Source organism: Candoia aspera, chromosome 18 (assembly GCF_035149785.1).
Source record: "Candoia aspera isolate rCanAsp1 chromosome 18, rCanAsp1.hap2, whole genome shotgun sequence".
Lineage (NCBI taxonomy): Eukaryota > Metazoa > Chordata > Lepidosauria > Squamata > Boidae > Candoia > Candoia aspera.
The window spans coordinates 1,500,316-1,515,566 of NC_086170.1; the positions used below are offsets into that span (position 1 = coordinate 1,500,316).

General features: G+C 59.0%; 2 protein-coding genes across 23 annotated transcripts in view; both read left to right on the plus strand.

Annotated features, from left to right (window-relative positions):
* The window catches only part of EIF4G3 (eukaryotic translation initiation factor 4 gamma 3), a 52,102-nt gene extending 46,873 nt beyond the window's left edge, over positions 1-5,229 (plus strand). For 17 of the 18 annotated variants that reach the window (XM_063317525.1, XM_063317535.1, XM_063317531.1 and 14 more), the window contains 10 exons: positions 77-303; positions 593-708; positions 1,061-1,233; positions 1,390-1,515; positions 1,711-1,792; positions 2,259-2,357; positions 2,604-2,750; positions 3,247-3,328; positions 3,915-4,061; positions 4,563-5,229. In XM_063317525.1, the coding sequence (XP_063173595.1) occupies positions 77-303; positions 593-708; positions 1,061-1,233; positions 1,390-1,515; positions 1,711-1,792; positions 2,259-2,357; positions 2,604-2,750; positions 3,247-3,328; positions 3,915-4,061; positions 4,563-4,744 (1,381 nt within the window). In that variant the 3' untranslated portion in view covers positions 4,745-5,229. The remainder of the gene's footprint in view (positions 1-76; positions 304-592; positions 709-1,060; positions 1,234-1,389; positions 1,516-1,710; positions 1,793-2,258; positions 2,358-2,603; positions 2,751-3,246; positions 3,329-3,914; positions 4,062-4,562) is intronic. The other variant, XM_063317524.1, reaches the window with a different exon arrangement.
* An 841-nt stretch (positions 5,230-6,070) lies between these two features.
* HP1BP3 (heterochromatin protein 1 binding protein 3) lies at positions 6,071-15,117 on the plus strand. 5 transcript variants are annotated; one of them, XM_063317563.1, is made up of 14 exons: positions 6,082-6,187; positions 6,897-6,957; positions 9,206-9,367; positions 9,756-9,858; positions 10,662-10,812; positions 11,236-11,395; positions 11,557-11,700; positions 11,999-12,079; positions 12,390-12,544; positions 12,719-12,809; positions 12,965-13,124; positions 13,407-13,518; positions 13,730-13,861; positions 14,075-15,117. In XM_063317563.1, exons 3-14 carry the CDS (start codon positions 9,281-9,283, stop codon positions 14,373-14,375), a joined length of 1,677 nt encoding a protein of 558 aa, XP_063173633.1. In that variant the 5' UTR covers positions 6,082-6,187; positions 6,897-6,957; positions 9,206-9,280; the 3' UTR covers positions 14,376-15,117. The 5 variants fall into 5 exon arrangements, with proteins under 5 accessions (XP_063173635.1, XP_063173636.1, XP_063173632.1 ...); XM_063317562.1 differs by lacking the exon at positions 6,897-6,957 and having other exon boundaries at positions 6,080-6,187; XM_063317565.1 differs by lacking the exons at positions 6,897-6,957; positions 9,206-9,367 and having other exon boundaries at positions 6,071-6,187.
* Positions 15,118-15,251: the final 134 nt, after the last annotated feature.

A 15,251-nucleotide genomic window follows, 5' to 3' on the forward strand; every position in this document is an offset into this window, starting at 1 on the left:
ACCGAAGCGCCGAAGAGCCTGGCCTCTCGGGTCCTCTGGCAGCTCCGCTCACATCTCTGCGCTGTCCTTCCTCCAGCCGGGGGAGCACCGGCAGGGAGAAGAACGACAAGCTGCCGCCCTCCGCCGTCTCCCGCCCCAACGCCTTCCTGCGGCTCGGCAGCAGCAGCAAAGAGCAGCTCTTGGACAACCAGGCGCAGGAGGAACAGCGGAGGGAGATGCTGGAGACTGTGAAGCAGCTGACGGGCGGCCTGGAAAGCGACCGGAACAGCAGCGAGGTGGACAAGAGCAAAGCCCGGGAGGCGGGTGAGCGCTCCCCTGCCTCCCGCCTGTCCTGGGGGCGGAGGGTCCTCGCCCCTGGGGGCTCCCTGGGGCAGAGGCGGGAGCTCGCCTGATGCTTGCTGGCGTTCTTTTGTTGAACTGAGGCAGCCTTAAGCTTCATGGGAAAAGCAAGCCACTGATCTGAGCAGAACGGTTGCTTTTCATTAAAATGGGCTCTTGCGCGTGGGCTCTGGCAGAGATTCTTCCACGTACAGAAAGCTTCCTCACTCCTGGGCCTGTTCTCTCCTCCCCCCCCCCAAAAAAAAATCTTCAGTCAAGTCTGAAGTCCTCATTCCTCACCCCCAAGAAAAGCCTGCCTTGTCAGAAGAGGAAATCGAAAGGAAGTGCAAATCGATCATTGATGAATTCTTGCACATTAATGATTACAAGGTAAATGGAGTACTGTGGGGGGGTGATGTTTTGCTTTTCTTTCTTTAATTGACGGGTATGGCCATCTGACTTGCAACTGGGTCTCCGGACGGTCAATCAGTCCAAGAAACGAGGAACGAAAAGCAAACCTGGCACGAGGGGGGCCGGCATCAGGCCCTTGCAGATGGGCCCGTCCACTCCCTGCCTGGGAAAGGCTGGGTCAGCCCTGCACAAGGCCGGCCGGGATGCTGGGCAGAGGGTGCTTGAACTCGGCCTGTGCTGCTGTGCCAGCCCCTCTTCGGTGCAGCTTTTGGAAGGGCCTGGCAGCAGGGAAGGCACCCCCTCAGCCCGCGCGCTCCCCACGTCTCCACAGGAAGCAGTGCAGTGTGTGGAAGAGCTGAACGTGCCTGGCATCCTGCCGGTGTTTGTGCAAGTTGGTGTGGAGTCCACCCTGGAGAGGAGCCAGATCACCAGAGACCACATGGGCCAGCTGCTGTATCAGCTGGTGCAGTCAGAGAAGCTCAGCAAGCAGGACTTCTTCAAGGGGTGGGTAAGATGCCAGAGAGCGAGACTGCTCCCTGGCCACCTCTTCTTTTTTGCGGGTGCCAACTTCTGATGCCATCGCACCGGGGCTGAGGGCAGAAGCAACCCGCCCACCTCCCTGCCGAGCAGGCATGTGAAGGGCTTGCCTTTCTGGCCCAGGTTTGCGGACACTTTGGAGACCGCCGACGACATGGCCATCGATATCCCCCACATCTGGCTGTACTTGGCTGAATTGGTGACCCCGATGTTGAAAGAAGGAGGCATCCCTATGAGAGAACTTGTGATGTAAGCCAGGCGGCCTCTCCTCCCCTGGTCCTGGTGGCTGGTACTCCGGCAGGCTGGGCAGGGGAGCGTGGCCCGTGGGGTCTCTGCCAGGCCTGCAGGGGATCACCATCTGGCTTTGACCACTGAGAGGCAACCCAGGGCTGTGGCAGCTCCTCTGAGGGGGCAGAGCTGACGCTTGTTTCTCCTCTGTTTCAGAGAATTTAGTAAGCCCTTGCTTCCCGTGCGAAGAGCCGGCGTTTTGCTTTCCAAAATATTGCACCTTCTATGCAAACAAATGGTAAATGTGCTGTCTGGCTTGCGGATCCGTGCAAATCCTCAAAAGATCCCTGGTCTAACGGGCGAGGCCAAGAAGGCCGCCTGTGAGCTTCCGGCCGAGACTTACCCAAAGTGTGTCGCCAGGAGCACCCGCTTAGAAGTCTCTCTGGCTAACCAAGTGTTGGAATCCAAGGGCAGTTGGTTCTGAAAAGAACAGGAACGACTGCTGCTCGGCCTTCTGAATACTTCCAAACTGCACCTCCGTGGCCTGGGGCAGGGTGGGATTTCCGCTGCTCCTCGTTAGCGTTACAGAACGAGCGAGGCTGGACGGGCTCTGCGGGGCTCCCTCGTTATCCTGGGAGATGCGGTGGCTCGGCTGCCGTTGGCAGGAGCCACCTTCCGGGATACCTGCCAGTAGTGCAGGACGGGGAGACCAAGGGTGGCGCTTGCCTTGACTGCCCAGCCAAATCCCTCGCTTTGTGTTGCAGAGCCATAAGAAAGTGGCAGCCTTATGGAGGGAGGCTGGCCTCAGCTGGAAGGACTTCTTACCGGAAGAGGACGACGTCCACGCCTTCCTCATGGAGCAGGTGAGGGGGGCCTGCGCATTCAGCGGGGGACCTGTTGGGTTTCCTGTTGAGGCGAAAGAGGGAAATGGGGGGACGTGGCCTTGGGTGGGAAGCGGGCATCACGAATGGCAAGGTTTGGGAGGACCGCAGCCACTGCCCGGCACGCCCTGTCAGAAAGGGCCCCTTGTTACGCCCCGCCTCCAGGACGGGGCCACCGCATTTCAGTCTGGGCTTGAATTTCTCGCCGTCGTTTTTGTAACATTACAGAAGTTGGACTTCACAGAAACTGACAGTTCCAGTTCCTCAGAAGCACTTTCAAAGAAAGAACTCTCTGCTGAAGAGCTGAACAGACAGCTGGAGAAACTCATTGTTGAGGAGGAAGCCGGCGATGAGCAGATCTTTGACTGGGTAGAGGTATAAAATTTGTGACCACATGCAGGTTGCACTGCCTCCAAATTCTTTGCATCCCGTCCCTGACGGTACCAGGCCAGGCGCCTCTTAGGGAAAGGGCCGTGTCCTGCCTCAGCCCTTCCTTGTCCCGGAACGATGCCTCCCCTTCCTGCTTCCTGCAGAACCTGCGTTAGGCCCCAGGAATTGCTTTACTTACCTGAAAAAGCATCTTGCACTAGTAGGATCGTGCGGGTGCCCGGCGAACTGAGCCGTATGGCTAGAGATTAAAACAACTGTGAAGCACGTGCGGATTCAACTGTCTGAAGCGTGCCACTGGAAAGAGGCCCTTTTAGATGCTTTGCGGCAACAGGCTTAATTCCAGCTGAATAAAGACACTGGAAGGCAGAGGGGAGCGCCTGTTCTCCTGTCACTAGAGCCAGCTTGGTAGAAACCAGTGGGTTTTTCAGAAGAAGTGCGGCCCAGCAGGCTGCTTAACTCTGGCCGATGCTCTCGATTTCAGGCTAATCTAGATGAAGGCCAGATGAGTTCGCCTACATTCCTTAGAGCTTTAATGACGGCAGTTTGTAAAGCGGCTCTTACAGGTGAGTAACGGCCGCAACAGAATTCGAAGGTGCGCCGTGTTTGGGCACTCACATGCCTGTTTTTTTAAGGGACGCGAACCGTTGGCGCCTGTTCCTTATTAAGCACAAATGTGTTTCCTGGGTATGAATTGCTCCCACAAAAGACAGTATTGTGGCCCAGGTAAGACTGGCTGCGATTCTCAGTGTCATTGGTTTCTTTTATTTATTCCTTAACGCTAGGACTGTCCTCTTGTTCCGTAAAATAGCGAAGGAAGTCTTTCTGTATGTTAACTTTGGATCTGATCCGCAGATGAGTTGGAACTAGAGGTGGTTAGTGACAGAGAAGGCGCAGCCGGGGGTTCTGGTGGCTGCTCCCGCTAGAGAAGAGAAGCAAAGAGCAGGTGGTCTTCCATTTGACCAGGGCTTGTTGGGCCCCAGGACAGCTTGCATTCCCAGCCAGCTTCTGCGGGGGGCGGGGGGAAGAGGGGTGCCAGGCAGGGTTTCTCAGACGGTCTCCAGCTCCACTGATGGTTGATGAGTGTCTGAATCAAAAGCTTTCTAAGGTTACGAGGAAAGGGGGATGTGACTTCCTTTTCCTTCCGCCCAGTGGATAGCTCTAGCCTGCGAGTGGATACTGCCGTTATCAAGCGGAGGGTGCCGATCTTACTCAAGTACCTAGACGCGGACACAGAGAAGGAACTACAAGCACTTTATGCACTACAGGCGTCAATAGTAAAACTTGACCAACCTCCTAGTAAGTGTCCCGCACGTCCTGGGATTTAAACTAGGTGGCTGTAATGGCCCGATGGGGGGTTACGTAAAGTGGCGCGTGAGATACCCTGGCGCTCTGTGGATGGCTGTGGCCCTGGAGCAGCGTGGGCAGACCCGCGGGGTCTCCTTAGCTGATGCAGCATTGCGTTTGTCCACGGGCAGAGGTGGCAGGATACGCTGTGGGTTTTCGGCAGGCCTCCTGATTCCCCCTTCTGTTTCTTTAGAGGGGAGAGCCTTGGGGCCTCTGGAAAGCAGACTTTGAAACAGCTTCTTCAAGCATAGCATTTTCCCCTGATTTGAGACCTTTCACCTGCTCTCGCTTGGAGGCTTTCTCCTTGCCTGGACCGCCCTTCCACTCGGCCCTGATGGACGTGGAAGGCAGAGGGGCCTCTCCCGACGGCGGGGGTCAAGTACGAGATGGAGCCTTTCCGGCCCGGCCCGGCCCGGCCCTTCACGAAACGCTTTCCTTTCCCCCTTCCTGCAGATTTGTTACGGATGTTCTTTGATTGCCTGTATGATGAGGAGGTGATATCGGAGGATGCCTTCTACAAATGGGAAAGCAGCAAAGACCCGGCGGAGCAGAACGGGAAGGGCGTAGCGCTAAAATCTGTCACTGCGTTCTTCACGTGGCTACGAGAAGCCGAGGAGGAGTCTGAGGATAATTAAAACTGAATACAAAAAAAAAAAAAGAAAAGAAAAAAACAAACAAAAAACAATTTTAAGTATTTTTTTAAAAAAGTTTCATGTCTTCGCCAATCACAGTGCAGCAAGGCCAATTCTCGCGCAAAGCCCCCTTTCCCCACGTGTGCACGAGTGGGGAGGGGAAAAAAATAGTCACACACGCAAAGGCGATCATGGAGGACAAAAAGTACTTGAAAATTCAAGTCCACGCAAATCTGAGGGCAGGAGCACTAAACCAAAATACATCTATTATTTATAGAAACTATTTTCTGTTTTAATCTTTTTCATTTTTAAACAAGGACTCATACTTTAAGAAGAAGCAAATCTGTTTAGACAAAAAAGTGAGAACTATAATTTATTATTTTAAGAACTGCAAATGTCAGTGTAATTTTTAAATTTGCAGTTTCTGTAACAAATTGTATAATAGACAAAAAAAGCAGAGAAATAAATTTCCCTCCCTTTCAGATCCACCTCAGTTTTGTTCGAAAGCACGGTAGCTCCGTCGTCACTTCCAAGGGGGGTCAGGAGAGCGCTAGGCGAGGGAGAGCAGCCTGTAGGGGGGAAACCAGGCCTTTCCGGCTGCCCCCCGGGTTGCTCCCGCGGCCGAGGAGGGAAGGAGCGCGGGCGGGCGACGGAGCCGCCTCCCGGAAGATGCGGCGATCCTCCCGGAGCCTTTAGGGCAACGTCGAGGCTTGTAAATGCAACAAATACTTAAAAGTGAAGTGGGCTCGGTGCTGTTCTTTCCGCTGTCGAGATACACGGAGCAAAGTGAAGGCGGCCCTTGCAAGCTTAAAAGCGCGGGAGGTGGCTTCTCCCTGGACGGCCGGCCGCGGGCGCCCGCTCGGAACCGGCCGCGGGCAAAGCGGGCGGGGCGGCCTGCACAGCAGGGCCGGTTTCCTGGGCCGCGGGCGCAGCGGGCGTGATCGGCACGCGGAGGAGGCTCCGCCCCCCGCCGGCTCAGGGGGCGGATTCCGCCCGCGACGTCGCGGCGGCCTCGGGGGCGGGGCCACCTCCGCGCGCGCGCGCTCCTTCCTCTTCCCCCCCAGGCGCAAAGGCGAGCGCGCGCCGCTTTCTCCCGCCCCCCGTCAAGTGACGGGCACACGCCCCGCCCCCGGAGATGTTTTGTTCGCGCGCGGAGGGTGGTGTGGAAAGGGTGCAGGCCGCGCACGCGCCGTAGCGCACAGCCCGAGCTCCCCAATCGGTGGGGGCGCTGGGCGCATGCGGGCGGCAGAAGCTGCTATTGGGCGTTCCCGCCGTTTGGTTGGAGCGGGAACGCGCTTGTCGTGGGCGGGCATTGGTCGTACTCGCGACGGGCCCGCCCCTTCCTGCCCGTCGCCGCCGGGACTTCCGCCGTTCTGACTGGGGGCCTTCGCTACCGCTGCCGCCGCTTTGTGCGTCTCTGCTCGCGAGCGGGTCCGTGGAGGCGCGGTGAGTGAGCGAGGGGGGCGGCGGCGGCGGCGGCCTCGGGTCAGCAGGGGCGGGGCCGCGGCCCGAGCGCTCTGGGCTTGGCGGCGCCACCAGGGACCCGCGGGCCTCCCGTTTGCAGCGCGGAGCGGGCGCGCTTGCCGGAAACGCCCCGCGGGGCCCGGTGGCTTCTCGCCAGGCCCCTCCCCTGGCGGCGGCCCCACAGAGCCCGGCCTCGCCTGGGCCGGCGGGGCGGGGCAGGCGGCCGAGGGCGGGGCCTTGTTGGGCCCCGGGGCGCCCGAAGCAGTCTCCCGCCGGGCCGGGCCGGCTGTCAGAATGGCCCCGACAGGAGGCAGCCGCCGCGGAGGCGGTCTGAGCGCGGACGCTGTCCGTGGTAGCCGCGGGAAGCCTCGGCGAGCTGCAGAGCGGCGGCTCCTGCGTGCGGCGGGGGGATTTCCCGCCCCGGCCTTCCGGAGCCCGGGGGCCGAACGGGAGCCCGGAGCGGCCTGGATTCGCGGTTGTGGGAGCCGCTTGGAGAGGGGATGGGCCCGGCAAGTAAACTTGCGCCGCCGCCTCGGGCGGCGCGCCTTTCCGCCAGAGCCAGACGGCGAGCTGGGTGCTCGTGGGACCTTTCCAAAAACATTGGCCTCCCAGGACTTGGCGATCCCGTGGGCAAGACCGGAGGTTCCCCGACAGAGCTGGCTCTTACGTGTTTATTTCCCCTTCCTTGCAGAAGCTCAAGGCCTCCCATTTTATACCGCGAACTTCCAAGCTTGGTTAGGCTGATGCAAAGAGTAAGTAGCTCAGGGTTCTCCGAGAGGATTCAAGGGTGCGCGCCTTCCGCCTGGAATAGCTCTGCGCGTTTATCACCGCTGAAATCTCCACAGGGGTTGCGGTCTCTGTCCTTTCGGAAAGCATGTGCTGCTTACGCCCGGTGTGGCTTTTTTTGCGAAGAAATACATACCTGTGTGTACAGATGCCTTTGTTTACTTGGGGCAAAGCGTGGGGATAGCTTCTTGCTTTCTTTCGAGGGCTAAATGTTTTGGTTGCGTTATGCAGAAGGTAGTGAAGGTTTCTGGGTTCCAAGCCATGTTGCTGAAAAGTAACCCGTTGCAATTTCGCCTTGTGCAGTCGGGCTAAACGACATTGTTGAGTTCAGCGTGTCTTGTGCTGTTGCTTCAAAGGGCTTTTGGAAGGGCAGAATTGTTTTACTTGGTGAAGAGGAACACGGTCTTGCTAGCTGCCTGACAGCCACAGAAACGCCAAGGGACTGAAATTCGTTCTATGTTAGAAATGTAGAGCTACTGTAAAGAAAAATTAAATGTGATGTAAATGTTAAGGTAAGAGGGTTTTTTTTCTTCAGGGTAAATGGGTTCTTTCTTTGGAAAGGGAGGGGAAACAGATTATTATGTTGAGCTTTTGCCAGCTGTTTTTCTTCCCCCTGTTTCTTAAGAAATCCAATCCTGGAAGCCTGGAGATTTCAATTTGTACTGTTTATTCTAGATGGTTCAAAACTGGATACAAACGTTACCTCGTTATTATTAACATCCTCCTCTGTTCAGGTGCTTGGGGATAGCTTACCGATTAGTCTATTCTTCTGGCGTTCGATGCTGATGGAGATAACGAAGCGGTTTGAAAAGCTGCACTCTGTGTGCCAGCAAAAGCAGAGGAGGGGGAGATGCAGTTCTCCGTGGTCTGCAAAACCACATTCTTGCAGGGCTTCCAAACTATGGGTCGAGATGTCCCTCGGTCATCGGACCGTCTTCTTGCAGATACAAGCACCTGCAAAGTTGGAGGGAGGGGGCAAACTGACAGTAGACTGCCCTGCCTGGAGCCCCTGGCTGCAGAGAGTCTCCCTCTCAGGCCAGCTGAGCTGGAGCTGCCAGGCTGCTTCCTTCAGTCTCTCCACATACTGAGCCGTTACTGCCTGCTAAGACCAGAAGGAATCGCCAAGGTCGGTTCGACTGAATGGATAATTTGATTCAATTTGAAGACCAGAAGAAGAGCACAAACGTGGTCCTGCTGTTTGCTGAGACCCACGTGCATTTCTTTGGACTCTGCTTTTTTTTAAAAATGTTTTTAAAAGAAGTCCAAGGAGGTGGCAGGTCTGGCCCTTATCACACCCCTATTTCTTCCACATAAAAGAAGGTTTTTGGGGGGCCTTGGTGGGAGAGGGCACCAGCAGCGTTACTGCTGTACTCGTTTCCCCAAAACTGTAATCCTACAAGGTAGTTTTTGTATTCTTCTTTCAGCTTGTTTAGAATGGGGCGGGGGGGGGGGGTTGGTCTGCCTTCCCACTAGCCAGAAGGAGTAATCTTTCCTTGGACTTCTGAGTGTCGCATTTTATCTCCTTTCAGAAAGGAGGGAAAGAGAGAGAGCCAAAAGCCATTAAAAGGCCTAAACAAAGCTTGTCTGTTGCTGTAATTGGTTGATTAAAGGGCCTCTCCAGCGCCTGTCTGGATGCTGGTCAGGGTGGTGGGGGAGATGCGTGACAGCTGGTGGAGCGCTTTGGGATTGCTTTTGAAAATTGCCAGGGCGCCCCGTGTGCAGTTGGTGGGCAGCAAAGTCTGGTTTGGGTTGCTTCTGTTTTGCTTTGCTTTGGAACTCCCGTTTGCTGCGTTGAGCTTCGGCTGAGGGGTGACCCGCGTTCCTCCTGGCATGTGGGCGCTCCATAATTGGAACTGGATAATTATTTGCCTCTGCGTAACTGCCTTCCTGTGCAGCACCCGCTGGTTCCCTCCACAGGGAGGTGCACCTGCCGTTGGGCCCCCTTGCGTGCCGCCTTGCGTCCCGGAGGCTCCCTTGCCTGGTTTCCTACCTTGCTAGTAAAGCGGCTGGTCCTCGGAGGTGGTTTCAGCTTAGCTGTCTAAGCGTAGCTCACAGCTGAAGGGACCCCGGTGGACACCTTCTCTGAGACCGGTTCGAGTGTTTACTCAGTTGCAACCCTGTCGCGTGGAAAGGGAGCTAGATGTGGCTGAAGATTTTTGTCTCCTTGTTCTTGTTAACTCTCTTCACACCAAATCTTTTTTGCACTTCTGTTAGGAAGTCCTTCCCCTTGAGGTTAAGCCCTGGGGCTCCAAAGTGTTACCCTCACGTTGAGGCTAGACATTAATTTAAATGGCGACTGATCTGTCGGAAGCGGATCCCGCACACCGTAAGGCACTTCCACTCTTAACAGGAGCTCCCCTGGACAAGTTGAGCGAGGTAGGGGCTGACCCCTCTCCACGCCTGCCCTTGGATCGGCCCTTGCGAGGGCCGTCGCACTCTTTCTCCCCCGCTTCTAGGAATCTCAGCTGGGCTCCATCCAACCTCACTTCCCAGGTGTTGCCCCTTCCCCTTCCTGCTCCCCCAGTGTTTCCCTCCTCCTCCCCGCCCTGTCACTCTGAGCTGGAGCAAAATACTTGTGACTTTGGTTAATATCAAGCACAAGCAGGAAGCTGGACCCTCCAGCCTGCTGATGATCCCGAACACAGGCGCCTCTCTTCTCGGATGGGCGGCTGCTCACCAGAGAGATGGCATGGGGCTCCTCAACCTGAGGGGCCTCCCTCTCTGTGCTCTCGGTGCCTCTCCTGATGCTCTGCTCCCTTCCCAGACGGTCGAAGACGGTGCCATGCCGATCCGCCGGGCAGTGAATGCTTCTTCCCGGGAAACTCCTCCCAAAAGCAAGCCCGCTGAAGGTGAGGAGGCCAAGCCAGGTAAAGACGCTCTTTGTTTTTCTCAGTCTCACATTGTGACCGCTGCAGCGTGCAGGCGGGGGGCGTTTGCCCGCGGGCGGAGACTGCGGATCGGTGTGCCCCAGGCTTTGCCCACTGAGTCACTGCAGAGCCCTTGGCTCTTGCGGGAGGGTCCGTGGGTCGTTCAGACTGTTGGTAGCACTCGAGGAGGACAAATAGAGATCTCCAAGCAGCTTCCTTATGTTGGCTGTCTGCACAAGTTGCCCTGGTTGTAGTTTGCGGAACAGGCCGTCAGCCTGGTGCACGCTGGGCCGAAAAGACTTTCATTCCGCTTTGCGGCATCTACCCATCAGGCTGAGCCCTCCAGGAGCTCTCAGCCTCCTTTCCGTGGCATGGCATGCCACTGCATCTGATTGGAGCCCTCTGCCTTGTTTAACAGGAGTCAGATGTCTGCCTGCAAGCACTGGGCTGCCTGCTGCCCTGTCCAAGGTCCTTGGGGCCGGGAGGTGGGCCTTTGCTGACCGTGCCCAAGCTTGGCTCTGAGGCTCGGCTGCAGGCTTTCAGCAGCAGGGCTGAGTGGGGGGTGGGGGCAGGAGCTCTCCAGCAAGAGGGGATTTCTCAGCCCCTACCCCGACCTTATTAATTGGAGCTGGCCCAGCATATTCCCTGCAGCACCACTGCAGAGGAATCCACAGCCCCTTCTCTCTTCCCAAGCAGCAGCACACACAGACCCCTGCCTGGCCTTGCTGGACAGGAAGTCCGAGGGTACCTTTTTGGCAGGGAGTGCCTGACCCTTTGCCGCTCGCCCTCTTCTCCCCCTTCAGAGCCGGATGTCAGTTCGGAAGAATCCGCCTCCACCGTGGAGGAGCAAGAGAATCAGGTGCCCCTGCCTCCCCCCAGAGAGACAGAGCCGCCAAAGGAGGCTGAGGCTGAGGAGAAGGCAGAGGTGAAGCCTGCTGAGGAAGCCAAGAAGGAGTAAGACGCGTGGGGGGAACAGGAAGGCCTTGGGGGCAGGGGACGGCCAGCCTGCTAGAACTGCTTTGCTGGCCTAGTTGTGGCCCTTGGACAAGAGGGGGGTTGACTGTGGGGAGTAAGCGCTTGAGGCAAAGGCAGACTCTGCTGGGTGAGGCTGCAGAACTGGTGGTGCTGGTTGATGGATTTGGATCTGCCTCCCAACTGACGAGGATGCTCTGCTGCAAGTTTCTGCATCCGGCAGGCAGCTGGTGGCAAGGCTGGGTGGGCCTTCCTCTCGCCCCGGCCAGCAGCTCAGACCAGTCTGGCCCAGTGGGTCTTGGGGTCTTACACTCTGCTTCACAGCCTGATGAGAAAGGCCCCTCCCGGCAGCCAGCAAGCCAGTCTTCTGAAAAGGCAGCACGGCTTTTCTTTTCGTTTGCAAAGGGAGAAGGATCCGGCGAAGGAGAAGGAGAAGAAAGTGAAGAAGACGATTCCCGCCTGGGCTACCCTCTCCGCCAGCCAGCTGGCCAGGGCTCAGAAGCAGACGCAGATGGCAGCTTCCTCCCGGCCCAAGATGGATGCCATTTTGATCGAAGCAATCAAGGTGAAAAGGGGGAGAAAGATCCTCTTCTTTGCCAGTGCAAGAGAAACGTCCCGTTCACCATTTGGTTTTTGAACCGACGCTAGGAGGAGGCCGCCACTGCACGTGGCTGCCCTCGGGCCCCTCCGGCCTGGAGCGCCTGCTGATGGGCCCTTCCCTTCCAGGCATGCTATCAGAAAGGTGGGGCGTCGGTGGTCGCCATCCGAAAGTACATCATCAGCAGGTACCCTTCGCTGGAGCTCGAGCGGAGGGGGTACCTCCTGAAGCAGGCCCTGAAGAGGGAGCTAGAGCGGGGGGTCATACGGCAGGTAAGCCCGGGGCTGTCTGCCAGGCACCGGGGCCCCCTTAGTGCCACAGATTGGCCTGCTCTCAGTGCTGGGGAGGGAGCCTGCAACTGTACCTTGTCCCCTGGAGCAGCTTCTGCCTTGGCATTTGCTGAATTGGGCAGCCACCAAGGCAGAACCCGCTCAGCCGGATAAACGTCTACGGGACGTCCCACGTTTTCCCCCCTTTGCTCCGCCGGCTCGGGGGAGGATCCTGGATGCCCTTTGCCGCCGTGGGAGGTCTTGCCCCCGGCCTGAAAGCAGCCCACCTTCTCTGCGACAGGTGAAAGGAAAAGGCGCCTCTGGAAGTTTTGTGGTGGCCCCAAACTCAGGGAAAGCGGCATCCAAGTCCCGGGACCGGAAGGTAAGCCCAGTGGAGCTCCCCGTGGCCCTGAGCCTCCTGGGCCCGTTCACGGGAGATGTTTTCTGAAGGAGCCCGCAGGAGAGTCCAGGTTCCCTCGGGGTGAGGCCTTCTTCCAAGGGCCCCGAGGAAGGCAGAGGTTCCACAGGTGTGGCTGCCTCACCCGGGTGATGGCAGAGGGGCAGGACAGCCACACGGCAACTCCTTCTGCAGCCTCTGGCCTAGTCGGATGAAGGAGGAGGGGGCCTTGGGCCCTACTCTGGACTCTGAACGGTTCAGAATCACTTCAAAGCACTTCCGCCTTGCGTTCCAGAGGAGCTCGCTGGCTCCCGGTGCAGAGCAGCATGTCAAGCTGGAGGATGTTCTCCCGCTGGCCTTCACCCGCCTGTGTGAGCCAAAGGAGGCCTCCTACAGCCTCATCAAGAAATACGTGTCCCAGTACTATCCCATGCTGAAGGTGGACATCAGGTGAGGGGCCCAGACGGAGGCCTGGCGCTTCCCCAGCCCGAGGGCGACGACTGAGTGGGGGCTGTGGGACTGCCGCTGAGCCTGGGTGGCGCCTGCCCCCCCACCCCCTGCCCCCCCGCCCTCTTTGTGACAGACCAGGTGAGGTGGCCTTTCCTCTGTGGCTTCCCTCCTTAGGCCCCAGCTGCTGAAGAACGCCCTGCAGAGGGCGGTGGAGAAGGGCCAGCTGGAGCAGATCACGGGCAAGGGGGCTTCTGGCACCTTCCAGGTGGGTGAGGGGGCTCCTCCTTGCCGTTCCTCCTCGGGGAACAGCAGGCCCTGAGGCAGGGTGGGGTGCAGCTGGGCCCAGCCCAGCACGGGTGGCCTCCCCCTCCCTGCCCCCTCTCCTCCGGGGTTCCCACTCCCTATTCCTCCATGACCCAGCTGAAGAAGTCAGGAGAGAAGCCGCTGCTGGGCGGAAGCCTGATGGAGGATGCCATCCTCTCTGCCATCGCGGCCATGAACGAGCCCAAGACTTGCTCCACCACTGCGCTGAAGAAATACATCCTGGAGAAGCACCCCGGGACCAACTCCAGCCTGCAGGGTAGGATGGGCACAGGCTCCCGATTCCCCTGGGGGGGGCACTGCGTTCTGAGTGCCAGCTGGCTTGCCCGGCTCTGTGTTGCGTTTTGAGGAGTGGCCCGGGCTGCAGCTTTCCTCATTCTTCCCTCCGAAAGACGTAACGCGGGCCCTCTGAAACGAGGCTTCGAGCCCCCTTTTGGAGCCCTGCCTGTCCGGTTGCCCGCTCTCCGGCCCTTTCGAGGTTGCGCGCCGAGCGGCTGGACGGCGCCAGCCCCCCCGTGCCGCTTTCTCTCCCCCGCTGCAGTTCACCTCCTGAAGAGGACTCTGCAGAAGTGCGAGAAGTACGGCTGGATGGAGCAGATCTCGGGCAAGGGCTTCAGCGGCACCTTCCAGCTGTGTTTCCCCTACTACCCCAGGCGAGTCTCGGGGGGCCAGGGTCGGGGCAGCGCTTGGGGCCCGCCCGCTGCTTGCTCTTCCGAGTCGCTGGATCCCTTGCCCCAACTGCTGGCTGGGTCCCCCGGGAGAGTGGGAAGGGGGGCCGCTGGCTGCCTCTGGCCCGTTGGTTCCTTCCCCTGCTGTGCTGCCAGCCAAGATGGGCTCTTGGGGTTACACCTCTTCTCCCCCCAGCCCCGGCGTTCTGTTCCCCGAGAAACAGAAGCAGCAGGACGAGGAGGAGGAGGAGGAGGAGGAAGAGGAGGAGGAGGAGGAGGTAGAAGAGGAAGAGGAGGAGGAGGAGGAGGAGCCGCCTCCAAAGAAAAGGTACCAGGGGCAGGGTTGTGTGCTGCCGCTGCTGGGGCAGGGGGCAGTGACCTCGGGATGCCTGCCCGCCATGGGGACTGGCGTGCTGGCAGACCTAGGCCAATCGGGCGGCATAGGGGATGCCCTGCTTTTTGGCGGGGCTCGGCTGCTTCTGCCCCCCCAGGTCACACGGGGGCCGAGTGCCTGGCTGAGACCTTGTGCTCCCCTGGGCAGGATGCCAAAGCGGCCCCCACCAAAGGCCCGGAACAGGGCCCCTCCCCTGGCAAAACGACGGGAGGCCAAGCCCACGGCCCGGAAGGCTCCCCTGGTGCACCGTGGGAAGGCGAAGCCGCCGCCGCCACCGCCGCCGGCCCCCAAGGCCAAGAAAGCCAAGCCCGCTCCCCCACGGGTGGCCATCAAGAGCCTCAGCCCAGCCCCCAAGAAGCCGGCCGCCGCGAGCGCCAAGAGGGACCGGAAGTCCTCGGGCAAGAGGAGCAAGACCACCATGCGGAAGTCACTGCGGGCCAAGAAGTAGCTCCTCTGGTCGGCAGGCAGTGGCACTGCTTAGGACCCCCCCCCCCTTTTATAAGTACAGCCCCCATTTGTAACTTAGTTCTGACGCTTAACCACCTCTGTCTCCCCCCCCCCCCCGCCCCTCAGCAGCGGAGAAACGCAGCAGCCCCACAGTTTTTGGGTAGATCCAGACTCTGCTCCTGCTGTGCCTTCGCCCCCATGCCCCCCCCCCCAAAGTCTGGCCTCCTTCCTCTCAGATCCATCACCAGTAATACAGGATTCTTCTTTTTCTAAACCAGAAAAAAGTATATAATCTGTACAGGGTGCATCTTGGCTTTGGATTTTGGGCTTTTGAAACCGGTTGGAAAGATTTTTATATTTTTAGAAGTGGAAACAGACCCCCGCTCTCTGCCAGGCCTTCCTTTTCACAGCCCCTGCCCCATGTTCCCGCAGACAGACCCTGGGGCCCACGAGTGGCCCTCCTCTGCAGGGCACCACAGCCGGGACTCTGGAGGCTGCCTCCCCTGCCCTTGTGTTCTGTTCGATCTTGGTGCCCCCTGCCCGTGACCCCCTGCCCGGCCCGCTGGCGTGAAATGCCTCTTTCCAGGGGCCTTGGGAGTTTGTCCCCCAGGAAAGGGGGGCCCCGCGTCCCGCCCCTCCTTTGCCGCCCCTTCCGAGAAGCGTCTCGGACAACGACCCCACCCTGCTACTGTAGAGCCACGGAGCGAAGGCCGCGCTCTTTGCTGAAATAAAGCGTAGACCCGCTACTCGGCTCGGCGTCGTCTTTGCGGGCGGGGACGGCTGGGCGGGAGCGGGGGCGGGGCTCGCCAGCCTGCCCGGGCGCTGATTGGGCGGGCTGGGGGCGCGGGCCGGCGGGGGCGGGGCCGCGGGGCAGGTG